The following is a 20,403-nucleotide window of genomic DNA, read 5'->3' on the forward strand; positions in this document are numbered from 1 at the left end:
AGAAGGCCAGGGGGTAGGGTCAGTCAGGAGACTCCTGTCTGTATCAGAAGACCAGGGGTAGGGTAGGGTCAGTCAGGAGACTCCTGTCTGTATCAGAAGGCCAGGGGTAGGGTCAGTCAGGAGACTCCTGTCTGTATCAGAAGACCAGGGGGTAGGGTCAGTCAGGAGACTCCTGTCTGTATCAGAAGGCCAGGGGGTAGGGTCAGTCAGAAGACTCCTGTCTGTATCAGAAGGCCAGGGGATAGGGTCAGCCAGGAGACTCCTGTCTGTATCAGAAGGCCAGGGGGTAGGGTAGGGTCAGTCAGGAGACTCCTGTCTGTATCAGAAGGCCAGGGGGTAGGGTAGGGTCAGGAGACTCCTGTCTGTATCAGAAGGCCAGGGGGTAGGGTCAGTCAGGAGACTCCTGTCTGTATCAGAAGACCAGGGGGTAGGGTCAGTCAGGAGACTCCTGTCTGTATCAGAAGACCAGGGGGTAGGGTAGGGTCAGTCAGGAGACTCCTGTCTGGCAGACTCCTTGCCACTCACCCATCTACTAAACATTACACCACAGACCAACCTGGGTATTTCTACACTTATTTGTTTCTACTTTATTCCATTCTCACCCACACCAATGTACTGACCCACTGATTCCCGGACTGGATCACCCATTCTCACCCACACCTATGTACTGACCCACTGATTCAATGACTGGGTCACCCATTCTCACCCACACCAATGTACTGACCACTGATTCAATGACTGGGTCACCCATTCTCACCCACACCACTGATTCAATGACTGGGTCACCCATTCTCACCCACACCACTGATTCAATGACCAGTGTCTGTATCAGGACCAGGGGGTGGGTCACCCATTCTCACCCACACCACTGATTCAATGACTGGGTCACCCATTCTCACCCACACCACTGATTCAATGACTGGGTCACCCATTCTCACCCACACCACTGATTCAATGACTGGGTCACCCATTCTCACCCACACCACTGATTCAATGACTGGGTCACCCATTCTCACCCACACCACTGATTCAATGACTGGGTCACCCATTCTCACCCACACCACTGATTCAATGACTGGGTCACCCATTCTCACCCACACCAATGTACTGACCACTGATTAAATGACTGGGTCACCCATTCTCACCCACACCAATGTACTGACCACTGATTCAATGACTGGGTCACCCATTCTCACCCACACCAATGTACTGACCACTGATTAAATGACTGGGTCACCCATTCTCACCCACACCAATGTACTGACCCACTGATTCCCGGACTGGGTCACCCATTCTCACCCACACCAATGTACTGACCACTGATTCAATGACTGGGTCACCCATTCTCACCCACACCAATGTACTGACCACTGATTAAATGACTGGGTCACCCATTCTCACCCACACCAATGTACTGACCACTGATTCAATGACTGGGTCACCCATTCTCACCCACACCACTGATTAAATGACTGGGTCACCCATTCTCAACCACACCAATGTACTGACCACTGATTCAATGACTGGGTCACCCATTCTCACCCACACCACTGATTCAATGACTGGGTCACCCATTCTCACCCACACCAATGTACTGACCACTGATTAAATGACTGGGTCACCCATTCTCACCCACACCAATGTACTGACCACTGATTCAATGACTGGGTCACCCATTCTCACCCACACCAATGTACTGACCACTGATTAAATGACTGGGTCACCCATTCTCACCCACACCAATGTACTGACCCACTGATTCCCGGACTGGGTCACCCATTCTCACCCACACCAATGTACTGACCACTGATTCAATGACTGGGTCACCCATTCTCACCCACACCACTGATTAAATGACTGGGTCACCCATTCTCACCCACACCAATGTACTGACCACTGATTAAATGACTGGGTCACCCATTCTCACCCACACCACTGATTCAATGACTGGGTCACCCATTCTCACCCACACCAATGTACTGACCACTGATTAAATGACTGGGTCACCCATTCTCACCCACACCAATGTACTGACCACTGATTCAATGACTGGGTCACCCATTCTCACCCACACCAATGTACTGACCACTGATTAAATGACTGGGTCACCCATTCTCACCCACACCAATGTACTGACCCACTGATTCCCGGACTGGGTCACCCATTCTCACCCACACCAATGTACTGACCACTGATTCAATGACTGGGTCACCCATTCTCACCCACACCAATGTACTGACCACTGATTAAATGACTGGGTCACCATCCCAAAGAAGACAGATATTTACATGGTCAGAAACAGAAGGTTTCATGGTCAAAAGAGGAGGACCAGTATTTAAAGAGCCATAATATATATGTACATAGTAGATGGTATAGAGTACAGTATATACAGTGGGGAGAGCAAGTATTTGACACACACTCCATAATATATATATATATTCTCTGCTCAAAATAAATAAAGGGAACACTAAAATAACACATCCTAGATCTGAATGAATGAAATATTCTTATGAAATACTTTTTTCTTTACATAGTTGAATGTGCTGACAACAAAATCACACATAAATTATCAATGGAAATGAAATGTATCAAACCATGGAGGTCTGGATTTGGAGTCACACTCAAAATTAAAGTGGAAAACCACACTACAGGCTGATCCAACTTTGATGTAATGTCCTTAAAACAAGTCCAAATGAGGCTCAGTAGTGTGTGTGGCCTCCACGTGCCTGTATGACCTCCCTACAACGCCTGGGCATGCTCCTGATGAGGTGGCGGATGGTCTCCTGAGGGATCTCCTCCCAGACCTGGACTAAAGCATCCACCAACTCCTGGACAGTCTGTTGGTGGATGGAGCGAGACATGATGTCCAAGATGTGCTCAATTGGATTCAGGTCTGGGGAACGGGCGGGCCAGTCCATAGCATCAATTCCCTTCCTCTTGCAGAAACTGCTGACACACTCCAGCCACATGAGGTCTAGCATTGTCTTGCATTAGGAGGAACCCAGGGCCAACCGCACCAGCATATGGTCTCACAAGGGGTCTGAGGATCTCATCTCGGTACCTAATGGCAGTCAGGCTACCTCTGGCGAGCACATGGAGGGCTGGGCAGCCCCCCAAAGAAATGCCACCCCACACCATGACTGACCCACCGCCAAACCGGTCATGCTGGAGGATGTTGCAGGCAGCAGAACGTTCTCCACGGCGTCTCCAGACTCTGTCACGTCTGTCACATGTGCTCAGTGTGAACCTGCTTTCATCTGTGAAGAGCACAGGGCGACAGTGGTGAATTTGCCAATCTTGGTGTTCTCTGGCAAATGCCAAACGTCCTGCACGGTGTTGGGCTGTAAGCACAACCCCCACCTGTGGACGTCGGGCCCTCATACTACCCTCATGGAGTCTGTTTCTGACCGTTTGAGCAGACACATGCACATTTGTGGCCTGCTGGAGGTCAATTTGCAGGGCTCTGGCAGTGCTCCTCCTTGCACAAAGGCAGAGGTAGCGGTCCTGCTGCTGGGTTGTTGCCCTCCTACGGCCTCCTCCACATCTCCTGATGTACTGGCCTGTCTCCTGGTAGCACCTCCATGCTCTGGACACCACGCTGACAGACACAGCAAACCTTCTTCCCACAGCTCGCATTGATGTGCCATCCTGGATGAGCTGCACTACCTGAGCCCCTGGGTTGTAGACTCCGTCTCATGCTACCACTAGAGTGAAAGCACCGCCAGCATTCAAAAGTGACCAAAACATCAGCCAGGAAGCATAGGAACTGAGAAGTGGTCTGTGGTCACCACCTGCAGAACCACTCCTTTATTGGGGGATGTCTTGCTAATTGCCTATAATTTCCACCTGTTGTCTATTCCATTTGCACAACAGCATGTGAAATGTATTGTCAATCAGTGTTGTTTCCTAAGTGGACAGTTTGATTTCACAGAAGTGTGATTGACTTGGAGTTACATTGTGTTGTTTAAGTGTTCCCTTTATTTCTTTGAGCAGTGTATATACACACACACACACATCACTGGTTGAGTCTCAAAACAGCGCCCCCTGGCAGTCATCTAGTATATATATGTATATATATATATATATACACACACACAGTGAGGCAAAAAAAGTATTTAGTCGGCCACCAATTGTGCAAGTTCTCCCACTTAAGAAGATGAGAGAGGCCTGTAATTTTCATCATAGGTACACTTCAACTATGACAGACAAAATGAGAAGGAAAAAACAAACAGAAAAAATCACAGTGTAGGATTTTTAATGAGTTTATTAGCAAATGATGTAACCCTTGGATTCTGCTGAGTCAATGTCTCATGAGACGGTTGAGGGAAAAGAAGTGAATTATTTGAGTCAACCCCCGTTGGCTTGGCAACCCCCGTTGGCTTGGCAACCTTGGCAACCCCCGTTGGCTTGGCAACCCCCGTTGGCTTGGCAACCCCCGTTGGCTTGGCAGCTTGCAGTTCTCAGGAGATGTTGACTTCCCACAACGCTAAACATCTTAAGTATTCGTTTCCCAGGGTGCCCAGGGGCATTCCACACAGCCGCGTGTCAAGCATCCACAGGGGGTCAACTTTGACCTTTTAATAGTTGCTTGGTTGGTAGATTGTCATAAAAATATGTTATGTTCTTTTATCTAAACATTAATCCTTTAAAATGTTGAAAACTACCTGCAATGTAACAACACGTTGAGATTTAAAACGGCAAAACCCTTTCGCACCTCTGCACTTTGTATACCAGGGTTGGCTGGCCTTCTCTAGTCACTCGTAGGCTCAGGCACGGGAATACTTTTATTTACAAAGCCATTTTGGGTTTACTACCTTTTTATTTGGGCATTTTTATGGTTCAGAAATGTGGTGGGTACTCTCTTCGTTCGCTGGACTTTATCCTGCTAACTGTTCCAAATGTCCCGAACTGAATTTGGTAAAAGGGCTTTTATGTCCTCTGCACCATCGTCTTGGAACGCCTTACAAAATACTTTTAAACTGGAAGAACTTGTCCCGATTGGTGTTTTTAAATCACTGATGAAGGATTTTGAGGCCGATTCCCTGACCTGTCAATGTTTTTAATTTGCTGTTTTATACTCTTGTGAATTCTATGGTTTTTACCAGATTACTTGTAGTATTTCATGTTGTCTGTCTAGTGTTTTTGTAATGACTTGGTGCTGCCTATCTTGGCCAGGACGCTCTTGAAAAAGAGATGTTAATCTCAGCGAGCCCTTCCTGGTTAAGTAAAAAGGTCAAAAATAAATAAATCCCTTTGAATTATATTTAAAAGGAAAAGACTGAAATGAGTCATTCTTCAAATATCAGTTTTAATGTATGAACCTGAGCAGTTATTTCCCTAATCTGGGACTGATAGAACAACTGTTAATTCAATTATTTATTCATAACAATTATTGTTACAACTTCAAATTGTAAAAATTGTGAAGCATATGTAAAATGACCAGCCAAATAAATGCAGATATATTTACCCATCCCATAATAACAAGCCTGAAATGCAGTTATATTTACCCATCCCATAGTAACTAGCCTGAAATGCAGTTATATCTACCCATCCCATAGTAACTAGCCTGAAATGCAGTTATATCTACCCATCCCATAGTAACTAGCCTGAAATGCAGTTATATCTACCCATCCCATAGTAACAAGCCTGAAATGCAGTTATATTTACCCATCCCATAGTAACAAGCCTGAAATGCAGTTACCCATCCCATAATAACAATCCTGAAATGCAGTTATATCTACCCATCCCATAATAACAAGCCTGAAATGCAGTTACCCATCCCATAGTAACAAGCCTGAAATGCAGTTACCCATCCCATAGTAACAAGCCTGAAATGCAGTTACCCATCCCATAGTAACAAGCCTGAAATGCAGTTACCCATCCCATAGTAACAAGCCTGAAATGCAGTTACCCATCCCATAGTAACAAGCCTGAAATGCAGTTACCCATCCCATAGTAACAAGCCTGAAATGCAGTTACCCATCCCATAGTAACAAGCCTGAAATGCAGTTACCCATCCCATAATAACAAGCCTGAAATGCAGTTACCCATCTCATAGTAACAAGCCTGAAATGCAGTTACCCATCCCATAGTAACAAGCCTGAAATGCAGTTACCCATCCCATAGTAACAAGCCTGAAATGCAGTTACCCATCTCATAGTAACAAGCCTGAAATGCAGTTACCCATCCCATAGTAACAAGCCTGAAATGCAGTTACCCATCCCATAATAACAAGCCTGAAATGCAGTTACCCATCCCATAGTAACAAGCCTGAAATGCTAGAAACAAGCATTTCACTGCACCTGCAATAACAAAATTTGTGTACCAATAAATGTTGATTTATATTTGACGTAAACACACCTAGGAGTGGAACCTGATTGGACTGGCTCTAAGTAGGCAGAGCAGCCTTGGATTTTCTCCTCGGTCGATTGGCCAAAGCTGCTGTCTGTCCACCTGGTCCAGAGAAGCCCCACCCCCTTATCCAGGACCAACACTCAGCTGTTTGTCCCTCTCCAGTTCAGACTATGGTAGTGAAAAGAGGAATATGCATCGAGAGAGAGAGAGAGAAAGGTGTTCACGTTGACCCTCCATCACACCTACGGCGTTCACATCCCCTGCCCAAACGCGGGATGTGTTTATGCCTTCTTTAAGAAGTCAACAGCGTTAGGGTGCAGTGAGAGCCGGTTAACCCTCCAACTCTTCATCTCTGGGTGGCACGCTGGCTGTAGACTCGGTGGTCAGGCTGGAGGAGCCCAGGAGGGAGGTGGTGACCTCCTGGGAGAAACAGTACTCCTCCTGGTCTGGCTGGGGCCTGGTTCTGTGACTCACCACCACACTGGAATAGAGGAGGTGGAAACAGAGATTAGAGATCAAAGGGAAACAATTCCAACTGTGGAGAAATGGAGTTATTTTCCCACTGGCGCTGTGAGCCACTAGGTGTGTGTGTGTGTGTGTAGCTACACTATAGAGAAGCTGTGAAGTTAGAGCCACTAGGTGTGTGTGTGTGTGTGTGTGTGTGTAGCTACACTATAGAGAAGCTGTGAAGTTAGAGCCACTAGGTGTGTGTGTGTGTGTGTGTGTGTGTGTGTACCTACACTATAGAGAAGCTGTGAAGTTAGAGCCACTAGGTGTGTGTGTGTGTGTGTGTAGCTACACTATAGAGAAGCTGTGAAGTTAGAGCCACTAGGTGTGTGTGTGTGTGTGTGTGTGTGTGTGTGTGTGTGTGTGTGTAGCTACACTATAGAGAAGCTGTGAAGTTAGAGCCACTAGGTGTGTGTGTGTGTGTGTGTGTGTGTGTAGCTACACTATAGAGAAGCTGTGAAGTTAGAGCCACTAGGTGTGTGTCCACTCACCTCGATCTGCTTGGCTCCTGCCTGGGGTGATCAGACCTGGGGTCGTAGGTCGACTTGGACCACTAGAAAATAGATCATAAGGAATAAAGGTTTTGAAGTGTCTGTCCGTCTAGGAGATATAAGCTATGGAAATATATATATATATATACACAGTGGGGCAAAAAAAGTATTTAGTCAGCCACCAATTGTGCAAGTTCTCCCACTTAAAAAGATGAGAGAGGCCTGTAAATTTTCAGAAAAATCCAGAAAATCACATTGTAGGATTTTTAATGAATTTATTTGCAAATTATGGTGAAAATAAGTATTCGGTCAATAACAAAAGTTTATCTCAATACTTTGTTATATACCCTTTGTTGGCAATGACAGAGGTCAAACGTTTTCTGTAAGTCTTCACAAGGTTTTCACACACTGTTGCTGGTATTTTGGCCCATTCCTCCATGCAGATCTCCTCTAGAGCAGTGATGTTTTGGGGCTGTTGCTGGGCAACACGGACTTTCAATTCCCTCCAAAGACTTTCTATGGGGCAGAGATCTGGAGACTGGCTAGGCCACTACAGGACCTTGAAATGCTTCTTACGAAGCCACTCCTTCGTTGCCCGTGCGGTGTGTTTGGGATCATTGTCATGCTGAAAGACCCAGCCACGTTTCATCTTCAATGCCCTTGCTGATGGAAGGAGGTTTTCACTCAAAATCTCACGATACATGGCCCCATTCATTCTTTCCTTTACACAGATCAACAGCCCCAAAGTATGATGTTTCCACCCCCATGCTTCACAGTAGGTCTGGTGTTCTTTGGATGCAACTCAGCATTCTTTGTCCTCCAAACACGACGAGTTGAGTTTTTACCAAAAAGTTATATTTTGGTTTCATCTGACCATATGACATTCTCCCAATCTTCTTCTGGATCATCCAAATGCTCTCTAGCAAACTTCAGACGGGCCTGGACATGTACTGGCTTAAGCAGGGGGACACGTCTGGTACTGCAGGATTTGAGTCCCTGGCGGCTTAGTGTGTTACTGATGTTAGGCTTTGCTACTTTGGTCCCAGCTCTCTGCAGGTCATTCACTAGGTCCCCCCGTGTGGTTCTGGGATTTTTGCTCACCGTTCTTGTGATTATTTTGACCCCACGGGGTGAGGTCTTGCGTGGAGCCCCAGATCGAGGGAGATTATCAGTGGTCTTGTATGTCTTCCATTTCCTAATAATTGCTCCCACAGTTCATTTCTTCAAACCAAGCTGCTTACCTTACCTACAGATCTCTAGGTGGATTGAAACGCAGCCCATGGGGAAATAACAGAGATCTCTAGGTGGATTGAAACGCAGCCCATGGGGAAATAACAGAGATCTCTAGGTGGATTGAAACGCAGCCCATGGGGAAATAACAGATACCTCTAGGTGGATTGAAACGCAGCCCATGGGGAAATAACAGAGATCTCTAGGTGGATTGAAACGCAGCCCATGGGGAAATAACAGAGATCTCTAGGTGGATTGAAACGCAGCCCATGGGGAAATAACATCTCTAGGTGGATTGAAACGCAGCCCATGGGGAAATAACAGATCTCTAGGTGGATTGAAACGCAGCCCATGGGGAAATAACATCTCTAGGTGGATTGAAACGCAGCCCATGGGGAAATAACAGAGATCTCTAGGTGGATTGAAACGCAGCCCATGGGGAAATAACAGAGATCTCTAGGTGGATTGAAACGCAGCCCATGGGGAAATAACATCTCTAGGTGGATTGAAACGCAGCCCATGGGGAAATAACATCTCTAGGTGGATTGAAACGCAGCCCATGGGGAAATAACAGATCTCTAGGTGGATTGAAACGCAGCCCATGGGGAAATAACAGATCTCTAGGTGGATTGAAACGCAGCCCATGGGGAAATAACAGATCTCTAGGTGGATTGAAACGCAGCCCATGGGGAAATAACAGAGATCTCTAGGTGGATTGAAACGCAGCCCATGGGGAAATAACAGAGATCTCTAGGTGGATTGAAACGCAGCCCATGGGGAAATAACAGATCTCTAGGTGGATTGAAACGCAGCCCATGGGGAAATAACAGAGACCTCTAGGTGGATTGAAACGCAGCCCATGGGGAAATAACAGAGATCTCTAGGTGGATTGAAACGCAGCCCATGGGGAAATAACAGAGACCTCTAGGTGGATTGAAACGCAGCCCATGGGGAAATAACAGAGATCTCTAGGTGGATTGAAACGCAGCCCATGGGGAAATAACAGAGACCTCTAGGTGGATTGAAACGCAGCCCATGGGGAAATAACAGAGATCTCTAGGTGGATTGAAACGCAGCCCATGGGGAAATAACAGAGATCTCTAGGTGGATTGAAACGCAGCCCATGGGGAAATAACAGAGATCTCTAGGTGGATTGAAACGCAGCCCATGGGGAAATAACAGAGATCTCTAGGTGGATTGAAACGCAGCCCATGGGGAAATAACAGAGATCTCTAGGTGGATTGAAACGCAGCCCATGGGGAAATAACAGACACCTCTAGGTAGATTGAAACGCAGCCCATGGGGAAATAACAGATACCTCTAGGTGGATTGAAACGCAGCCCATGGGGAAATAACAGAGATCTCTAGGTGGATTGAAACGCAGCCCATGGGGAAATAACACCTCTAGGTGGATTGAAACGCAGCCCATGGGGAAATAACAGAGATCTCTAGGTGGATTGAAACACAGCCAATGGGGAAATAACAGATACCTCTAGGTGGATTGAAACGCAGCCCATGGGGAAATAACAGAGATCTCTAGGTGGATTGAAACGCAGCCCATGGGGAAATAACAGAGATCTCTAGGTGGATTGAAACGCAGCCCATGGGGAAATAACAGAGATCTCTAAGTGGATTGAAACGCAGCCCATGGGGAAATAACAGATACCTCTAGGTGGATTGAAACGCAGCCCATGGGGAAATAACAGATATCTCTAGGTGGATTGAAACGCAGCCCATGGGGAAATAACAGATATCTCTAGGTGGATTGAAACGCAGCCCATGGGGAAATAACAGATATCTCTAGGTGGATTGAAACGCAGCCCATGGGGAAATAACAGAGATCTCTAGGTGGATTGAAACGCAGCCCATGGGGAAATAACAGACATCTCTAGGTGGATTGAAACGCAGCCCATGGGGAAATAACATCTCTAGGTGGATTGAAACGCAGCCCATGGGGAAATAACATCTCTAGGTGGATTGAAACGCAGCCCATGGGGAAATAACATCTCTAGGTGGATTGAAACGCAGCCCATGGGGAAATAACATCTCTAGGTGGATTGAAACGCAGCCCATGGGGAAATAACATCTCTAGGTGGATTGAAACGCAGCCCATGGGGAAATAACAGAGACCTCTAGGTGGATTGAAACGCAGCCCATGGGGAAATAACATCTCTAGGTGGATTGAAACGCAGCCCATGGGGAAATAACATCTCTAGGTTAAATTTACAGATTTAGATTTTATTACTATGTTACTTAGATAGACTCTTAAGGCTTGCCTTCAACCCGCGACGGATTGAATCGTGGCCTCAGAATGACTGTGTGTAAATGTCATCCACATATAGACACCTAGCTAAACAGCCAGAGACAACACTCACTAGATGTGCAGGGTCGGTGGTTCCTAGATGGACTCCTCTCTGACACAGACTCCTCAGCACACAGACTCCTACAAACAAACAAGACAATGGTAATGAGTAGTGGGCCCCCCCCTAGTGGCTGCATATGGAAGTGCATTAAGCATTCAGCCATACTGTCAACTTGCTTTAGACCAGTTCACATCCTAAATGGAACCTATTCCCTCTATAATGCACTGGCCTTGACCAGAAACCTATGGCCCTCTATAGTGCACTGGCCTTGACCAGAAACCTATTCCTTCTATAGTGCACTGGCCTTGACCAGAAACCTATTCCCTCTATAGTGCACTGGCCTTGACCAGAAACCTATTCCCTCTATAGTGCACTGGCCTTGACCAGAAACCTATTCCCCCTATAGTGCACTGGCCTTGACCAGAAACCTATTCCCCCTATAGTGCACTGGCCTTGACCAGAAACCTATTCCCTCTATAGTGCACTGCCCTTGACCAGAAACCTATGGCCCTCTATAGTGCACTGGCCTTGACCAGAAACCTATTCCCCCTATAGTGCACTGGCCTTGACCAGAAACCTATGCCCTCTATAGTGCACTGCCCTTGACCAGAAACCTATGGCCCTCTATAGTGCACTGGCCTTGACCAGGAACCTATTCCCTCTATAGTGCACTGGCCTTGACCAGAAACCTATTCCCTCTATAGTGCACTGGCCTTGACCAGAAACCTATTCCCCCTATAGTGCACTGGCCTTGACCAGAAACCTATTCCCTCTATAGTGCACTGGCCTTGACCAGAAACCTATTCCCTCTATAGTGCACTGGCCTTGACCAGGAACCTATTCCCTCTATAGTGCACTGGCCTTGACCAGAAACCTATTCCCTCTATAGTGCACTGGCCTTGACCAGGAACCTATTCCCTCTATAGTGCACTGGCCTTGACCAGGAACCTATTCCCTCTATAGTGCACTGGCCTTGACCAGAAACCTATTCCCTCTATAGTGCACTGGCCTTGACCAGAAACCTACTCCCTCTATAGTGCACTGGCCTTGACCAGAAACCTATGGCCCTCTATAGTGCACTGGCCTTGACCAGAAACCTATGGCCCTCTATAGTGCACTGGCCTTGACCAGAAACCTATTCCCTCTATAGTGCACTGGCCTTGACCAGAAACCTATGGCCCTCTATAGTGCACTGGCCTTGACCAGGAACCTATTCCCTCTATAGTGCACTGCCCTTGACCAGAAACCTATGGCCCTCTATAGTGCACTGGCCTTGACCAGAAACCTATTCCCTCTATAGTGCACTGGCCTTGACCAGGAACATATTCCCTCTATAGTGCACTGGCCTTGACCAGGAACCTATTCCCTCTATAGTGCACTGGCCTTGACCAGAAACCTATTCCCTCTATAGTGCACTGGCCTTGACCAGAAACCTATTCCCTCTATAGTGCACTGCCCTTGACCAGAAACCTATTCCCTCTATAGTGCACTGCCCTTGACCAGAAACCTATGGCCCTCTATAGTGCACTGGCCTTGACCAGAAACCTATTCCCTCTATAGTGCACTGGCCTTGACCAGAAACCTATTCCCTCTATAGTGCACTGCCCTTGACCAGAAACCTATGGCCCTCCTCTAAAGTAGTGCAGAGGAAAATGGGTGTCATTTAAGACATAGAAAGTACCATCGCTCTTGTACAGACAGACAGACGACCGAGGGACAGACAGAGACCGAGGGACAGAGAAACAGACAGAGAAACAGACAGAGAAACAGAGAGAAACAGAGACACAGAGAAACAGAGGCACAGAGAGAAACAGAGAAACAGAGAGAAACAGAGAAACAGAGAAACAGAGAAACAGAGACACAGAGAAACAGAGAAACAGAGACACAGAGACACAGAGACACAGAGACACAGAGAAACAGAGAAACAGAGAGAGAAACAGACAGAGAAACAGACAGAGAAACAGAGAGAGAAACAGACAGAGAAACAGAGAAACAGACAGAGAAACAGAGAGAGAAACAGAGAAAAACAGACAGAGAAACAGAAACAGAGAAAACAGACAGAGAAACAGAGAGAGAAACAGAGAAACAGACAGAGAAACAGACAGAGAAACAGACAGAGAAACAGACAGAGAAACAGACAGAGAAACAGACAGAGAAACAGACAGAGAAACAGACAGAGAAACAGACAGAGAAACAGAGAGAGAAACAGAGAGAGAAACAGAGAAACAGAGAAACAGAGAGAGAAAGAGAAACAGAGAGAGAAAGAGAAACAGAGAGAGAAACAGAAACAGAGAGAGAAACAGAGAGAGAAACAGAGAGAGAAACAGAGAGAGAAACAGAGAAACAGAGAAAAGAGAAACAGAAACAGAGAAAGAGAAACAGAGAGAAAACAGAAACAGAGAGAGAAACAGAGAGAGAAACAGAGAGAGAAACAGAGAGAGAAACAGAGAGAGAAACAGACAGAGAAACAGACAGAGAAACAGACAGAGAAACAGACAGAGAAACAGACAGAGAAACAGACAGAGAAACAGACAGAGAAACAGACAGAGAAACAGAGAGAGAAACAGAGAGAGAAACAGAGAAAACAGACAGAGAAACAGACAGAGAAACAGACAGAGAAACAGACAGAGAAACAGACAGAGAAACAGACAGAGAAACAGACAGAGAAACAGACAGAGAAACAGACAGAGAAACAGACAGAGAAACAGACAGAGAAACAGACAGAGAAACAGACAGAGAAACAGACAGAGAAACAGACAGAGAAACAGACAGAGAAACAGACAGAGAAACAGACAGAAAACAGAGAAACAGACAGAGAAACAGACAGAGAAACAGAGAAACAGACAGAGAAACAGACAGAGAAACAGACAGAGAAACAGAAACAGAGAGAAAACAGAGACAGAGAAACAGAAGAAAACAGACAGAGAAACAGACAGAAACAGAGAGAGAAACAGAAACAGAGAAACAGAAACAGAGAAACAGACAGAGAAACAGACAGAGAAACAGACAGAGAAACAGACAGAGAAACAGACAGAGAAACAGACAGAGAAACAGACAGAAACAGAGAAACAGACAGAGAAACAGACAGAGAAACAGAGAAACAGACAGAGAAACAGAGAGAGAAACAGAGAAACAGAGAGAAAACAGAAACAGAGAGAGAAACAGAGAAACAGACAGAAACAGACAGAGAAACAGAGAGAGAAACAGACAGAGAAACAGACAGAGAAACAGACAGAGAAACAGACAGAGAAACAGACAGAGAAACAGACAGAGAAACAGACAGAGAAACAGACAGAGAAACAGAGAAACAGAGAGAGAAACAGAGAAACAGAGAGAGAAACAGACAGAGAAACAGAGAAACAGAGAGAAACAGACAGAGAAACAGAGAGAGAAACAGAGAAACAGAGAAACAGACAGAGAAACAGAGAAACAGAGAGAGAAACAGAGAAACAGAGAGAAACAGAAACAGAGAAACAGAGAAACAGAGAGAGAAACAGAAACAGAGAGAGAAACAGAGAAACAGAGAGAGAAACAGACAGAAAACAGACAGAGAAACAGAGAAACAGACAGAAACAGACAGAGAAACAGACAGAAACAGACAGAGAAACAGAAACAGAGAAACAGAAACAGAGAAAACAGACAGAGAAACAGAAACAGAGAAAAACAGAGAGAGAAACAGAGAAACAGACAGAGAAACAGACAGAGAAACAGAGAAACAGAGAAACAGAGAGAGAAACAGACAAGAAACAGAGAGAGAAACAGACAGAAAACAGAGAAACAGAGAGAGAAACAGAGAAACAGAGAAACAGACAGAGAAACAGAGAAACAGAGAGAGAAACAGAGAAACAGACAGAGAAACAGAGAAACACAGACAGAAACAGACAGAGAAACAGAGAAACACAGACAAGAGACCTACCTTCTCTCCTGTTATGTCCGTGCCGTCTCCCACTGGTTGAGCAGGATGTTGAGGTAGCGTGGTTGTTTGAAGAAGCGCAGGTATCGTGAGGAGCAGTGTGAGGGAAACACTCGTTCAAACTCTCCCTTCCTGCTCAGCTCGTCCTCAGTCTCAGCCAGGACTCGTACGTCCTCTGGAGTCAGAACGTCCAGGACGGAGGACAAGAAGTCCTACAGAGACAGAGGGGTTGGTTATACTTTATACTACAGATTGATTTCACAGGCAGGTACATCAATATGGTGTTATAAAGCTGATGTGTCTCACTCCCATCCTAACTGTACAATACGGAGGTTCTGACTGAGAAAGAAACAGTGGGACGACCCTCCCAAGATGGACTCTTCAGAGATGGACTCTTCAGAGATGGAGATGACGCCAGAGTTAACAAATTGTGACGTTTCATCACTGACCTTGAACCGTTTCGACGAAAAGATTTTAAACTCATCAATGTGGATAATAATGTAGCTAGTTTGACCATATTGTCAACGTTAAGCAAACTAATTCACTTTATTTTTTAGCAATGTTAGCTAGCTCATCTATCTAGCTAAAACCTTACTGGTTGGAGAATTATTCAGACTTTAAAAGCACTTGAGGCCTCCCGAGTGTCGCAACGGTCTAAGGCACTGCATCGCAGTGTGCTAGCTGTGTCACGAGAGATTCTGGGTTCGAGTCCAGGCTCTGTCACAGCCAGACCCGTAGACCCATGAGACGGCGCACAATTAGCCCAGCATCGTCCCGGTTAGGGTTTGGCCCAGCGTCATCAGGGTTAGGGGAGGGTTTGGCCCAGCATCGTCCCGGTTAGGGGAGGGTTTTGCCCAGCATCGTCCCGGTTAGGGGAGGGTTTGACCCAGCATCGTCCCGGTTAGGGGAGGGTTTGGCCCAGCATCGTCCCGGTTAGGGGAGGGTTTGGCCCAGCATCGTCCCGGTTAGGGGAGGGTTTGGCCCAGCATCGTCCCGGTTAGGGGAGGGTTTGGCCCAGCATCGTCCCGGTTAGGGGAGGGTTTGGTCGGCAGGGATGTTCTTCTCCCATCGCGTTCTAGCGACTCCTGGGCGCAGGGCACGCTGACACGGTCGCCAGGGGTACGGTGTTTCCTCCGACACATTGGTGCGACTGGCTTCCGGGGTTAAGAGGGCATTGTGTCAAGAAGCAGTGCGGCTTGGCTGGATTGTGTTTCAGAGGACGCACGGCTCTCAACCTTCGCCTCCCGAGTCCGTACGGGAGTTTCAGCGATGGGCCAAGACTAAATACCAACTGGATATCACGAAATTGGGAAGAAAAATTGTATAAAAATAATAATAATAAAAACAAATCGGGATTTGAACACAATCATGGCGGGACTTACGACTTCCTGTCTGGGAAACTTCCCAGTAGTTCCTTGGCTCTTCAGACGGCTGCATGACTGTACCTGATCTGCGAAGCGCTGGCTCAGGTAGAAGGCCCGCTTGACTTTCTCATCAGTTGAAATCTCAGGTCTGGATCTCTCCCGTGTCCCTCCACACAGACTACACAGCAGAATTTAACCCGTTATGACCGATACATACAGCAACAAGGCATCAATGAACAACTCTGAAATGACTTTTGTTCACGGATGACGTTGATTTGAGCCCAGAGTGTGAAAGAGACAGACCCTGCCGGCCCCAATTCACTCCTTCGCCCTCAAACCCTTCAATGTTTGTACGTGTCTGTCAATCATTAAATACCAATCCAGAAATTACACTGTCTATACCAATCCAGACCCTTCAGAAAAGCTTCAATTACACTTATAGACCATGTCTATACCAATCCAGACCCTTCAGATTCAGAATTACACTGTCTATACCAATCCAGACCCTTCAGATTACACTGTCTAATCCAGACCATTCAGATTACACTGTCTAATCCAGACCATTCAGATTACACTGTCTATACCAATCCAGACCCTTCAGATTACACTGTCTATACCAATCCAGACCCTTCAGATTACACTGTCTATACCAATCCAGACCCTTCAGATTACACTGTCTATACCAATCCAGTCTATACCAATCCAGACCATTCAGAATTACACTGTTTATACCAATCCAGACCATTCAGATTACACTGTCTAATCCAGACCATTCAGATTACACTGTCTATACCAATCCAGACCCTTCCAGATTACACTGTCTATACCAATCCAGACCCTTCAGATTAGATTACACTGTCTATACCAATCCAGACCCTTCAGATTACACTGTCTAATCCAGACCCTTCAGATTACACTGTCTATACCAATCCAGACCCTTCAGATTACACTGTCTATACCAATCCAGACCCTTCAGATTATACTGTCTATACCAATCCAGACCCTTCAGATTACACTGTCTATACCAATCCAGACCCTTCAGATTACACTGTCTAATTCAGACCATTCAGATTACACTGTCTATACCAATCCAGACCCTTCAGATTACACTGTCTAATCCAGACCCTTCAGATTACACTGTCTAATCCAGACCATTCAGATTACACTGTCTATACCAATCCAGACCCTTCAGATTACACTGTCTAATCCAGACCCTTCAGATTACACTGTCTAATCCAGACCATTCAGATTACACTGTCTAATCCAGACCATTCAGATTACACTGTCTAATCCAGACCATTCAGATTACACTGTCTAATCCAGACCATTCAGATTACACTGTCTAATCCAGACCCTTCAGATTACACTGTCTAATCCAGACCATTCAGATTACACTGTCTATACCAATCCAGACCCTTCAGATTACACTGTCTAATCCAGACCATTCAGATTACACTGTCTAATCCAGACCATTCAGATTACACTGTCTAATCCAGACCATTCAGATTACACTGTCTATACCAATCCAGACCCTTCAGATTTGACATTGAAGGTTTAGGACATTGAAGGTTTAGCTAAATGGAACCGGCTTTGGTCTCCGTCTCTCTGAGGACTTTAGTCCAGTGTTTATTAGGGGTCCTAACACTACACACCTGGGGTGGAATCATTATCCAAAACGCAAACCGTTTGCTCCAAACAGAAAACGTTTCACAACGCAATCGGTTTTCTCCAAACGTTGTGCAACAAAAACTACAGTTTCTATTTGACAAATTCAGTTTCCGTTTGAAGAAAAGCAAACAGATTCCACTAATCAATGGTTTTGACGATGGGTTCATTAGTGTTGCCAGGTGAAAGGTGTCAACATTGAGGTCCCCAGGACCATCAATAAGGAAACACTGTGTAAAAGATATGATGGAAGCCAGCACCCTCTCTCCATACCTGCTGGCAGAGCTGCTGGCGGAGGGAAGCACCTCTTCTCTCTGAGGCAGAAGGAACCCCGCCAGGTTCAACACATCTCTGATCATCTGGCCCTTAATGGCCACGTCCAGAGCGGTGCCGGAGTGGAGGCTGTTAGGAGAGAGGAAGGAAGACAGTACTGGCACCGTCGGTGAGAGGCACCGGCCAGGACTATAAATAGTGCTAGTACTTGGGTTGCAAAAATTCCCAAAACGACCTCAGGTTTTTCAGATATACTGTTGGAGGGTTTCTGGATTCAGCAGGAAATAGAATACCTGGTTCAGCAAACATGCGTCTTCTCCAACCCACCCTTAGACAGAGAACACCTGTCTTCTCCAACCCACCCTTAGATAGAGAACACCAGTCTTCTCTAACCCCACCCTCAGATAGAGAACACCAGTCTTCTCCAACCCACCCTTAGACAGAGAACACCAGTCTTCTTAGACAGAGAACAACCCACCCTTAGATAGAGAACACCTGTCTTCTCCAACCCACCTTAGACAGAGAACACCTGTCTTCTCCAACACCCCTTAGACAGAGAAAACCAGTCTTCTCCAACCCACCCTTAGATAGAGAACACCAGTCTTCTCCAAACCCACCCTTAGACAGAGAACACCAGTCTTCTCTAACCCACCCTTAGACAGAGAACACCAGTCTTCTCCAACCCCACCCTTAGATAGAGAACACCAGTCTTCTCAACCTACCCTTAGACAGAGAACACCAGTCTTCTCCAACCCCACCCTTACACAGAGAACACCAGTCTTCTGCTCTGTTCTCTAACCCACCCTTAGACAGAGAACACCAGTCTTCTCCAACCCCACCCTTAAACAGGAGAACACCAGTCTTCTCCAACCCACCCTTAGACAGAGAACACCAGTCTTCTCCAACCCACCCTTAGACAGAGAACACCAGTCTTCTCCAACCCACCCTTAGACAGAGAACACCAGTCTTCTCTAACCCACCCTTAGACAGAGAACACCAGTCTTCTGCTCTGTTCTCTAACCCACCCTTAGACAGAGAACACCAGTCTTCTCAACCCACCCTTAGATAGAGAACACCTGTCTTCTCCAACCCACCCTCAGACAGAGAACACCAGTCTTCTCCAACCCACCCTTAGACAGAGAACACCAGTCTTCTCCAACACCACCCTTAAACAGAGAACACCAGTCTTCTCCAACCCACCCTTAGACAGAGAACACCTGTCTTCTCCAACCCCATCCTTAGACAGAGAACACCTGTCTTCTCCAACCCACCCTTAGACAGAGAACACCAGTCTTCTCCAACCCACCATTAGACAGAGAACACCAGTCTTCTGCTCTGTTCTCTAACCCACCCTTACACAGAGAACACCTGTGTTCTCCAACCCACCCTTAGACAGAGAACACCAGTCTTCTCCAACCCACCCTTAGACAGAGAACACCAGTCTTCTCCAACCCACCCTTAGACAGAGAACACCTGTCTTCTCCAACCCCATCCTTAGACAGAGAACACCTGTCTTCTCCAACCCACCCTTAGACAGAGAACACCAGTCTTCTCCAACCCACCATTAGACAGAGAACACCAGTCTTCTGCTCTGTTCTCTAACCCACCCTTAGACAGAGAACACCTGTGTTCTCCAACCCACCCTTAGACAGAGAACACCTGTCTTCTCCAACCCACCCTTAGACAGAGAACACCAGTCTTCTCCAACCCACCCTTAGACAGAGAACACCAGTCTTCTCCAACCCACCCTTAGACAGAGAACACCAGTCTTCTCCAACCCACCCTTAGACAGAGAACACCTGTCTTCTCCAACCCCACCCTTAGACAGAGAACACCTGTCTTCTCCAACCCACCCTTAGACAGAGAACACCAGTCTTCTCAACCCACCCTTAGACAGAGAACACCAGTCTTCTCCAACCCCACCCTTAGACAGAAAACACCAGTCTTCTCCAACCCCACCCTTAGACAGAGAACACCTGTCTTCTCTAACCCACCCTTAGACAGAGAACACCTGTCTTCTCCAACCCCACCCTTAGACAGAGAACACCAGTCTTCTCCAACCCCACCCTTAGACAGAGAACACCAGTCTTCTGCTCTGTTATCCATGGATGGAGAACACCAGTCTTCTCCAACCCACCCAAGGACCCAGTCTTCTGCCTGTTATGGGACTGAATGTCTTTAGGATATAAACCCAGCAGCAATCCAGTTCCCAGATCAAATCCCCCTAATATTTTTTCAGGCAC

The 20,403-nt window shown here is 46.5% G+C and overlaps 1 protein-coding gene across 1 annotated transcript in view; it reads right to left on the reverse strand.

The window, feature by feature from the left end:
• Window positions 1-5,288: 5,288 nt before the first annotated feature.
• Window positions 5,289-20,403, reverse strand: part of ttll4 (tubulin tyrosine ligase-like family, member 4) — a 57,124-nt gene continuing 42,009 nt past the window's right edge. Inside the window, 7 exon segments of the mRNA XM_065016304.1 lie at window positions 5,289-6,835; window positions 7,353-7,414; window positions 10,958-11,025; window positions 14,862-14,884; window positions 14,886-15,070; window positions 16,304-16,400; window positions 18,161-18,289. Of these exon segments, the coding sequence (XP_064872376.1) occupies window positions 6,685-6,835; window positions 7,353-7,414; window positions 10,958-11,025; window positions 14,862-14,884; window positions 14,886-15,070; window positions 16,304-16,400; window positions 18,161-18,289 (715 nt within the window). The 3' untranslated portion in view covers window positions 5,289-6,684.

This window comes from Oncorhynchus nerka, linkage group LG3, assembly GCF_034236695.1.
Source record: "Oncorhynchus nerka isolate Pitt River linkage group LG3, Oner_Uvic_2.0, whole genome shotgun sequence".
Taxonomy (NCBI): Eukaryota; Metazoa; Chordata; class Actinopteri; order Salmoniformes; family Salmonidae; genus Oncorhynchus; species Oncorhynchus nerka.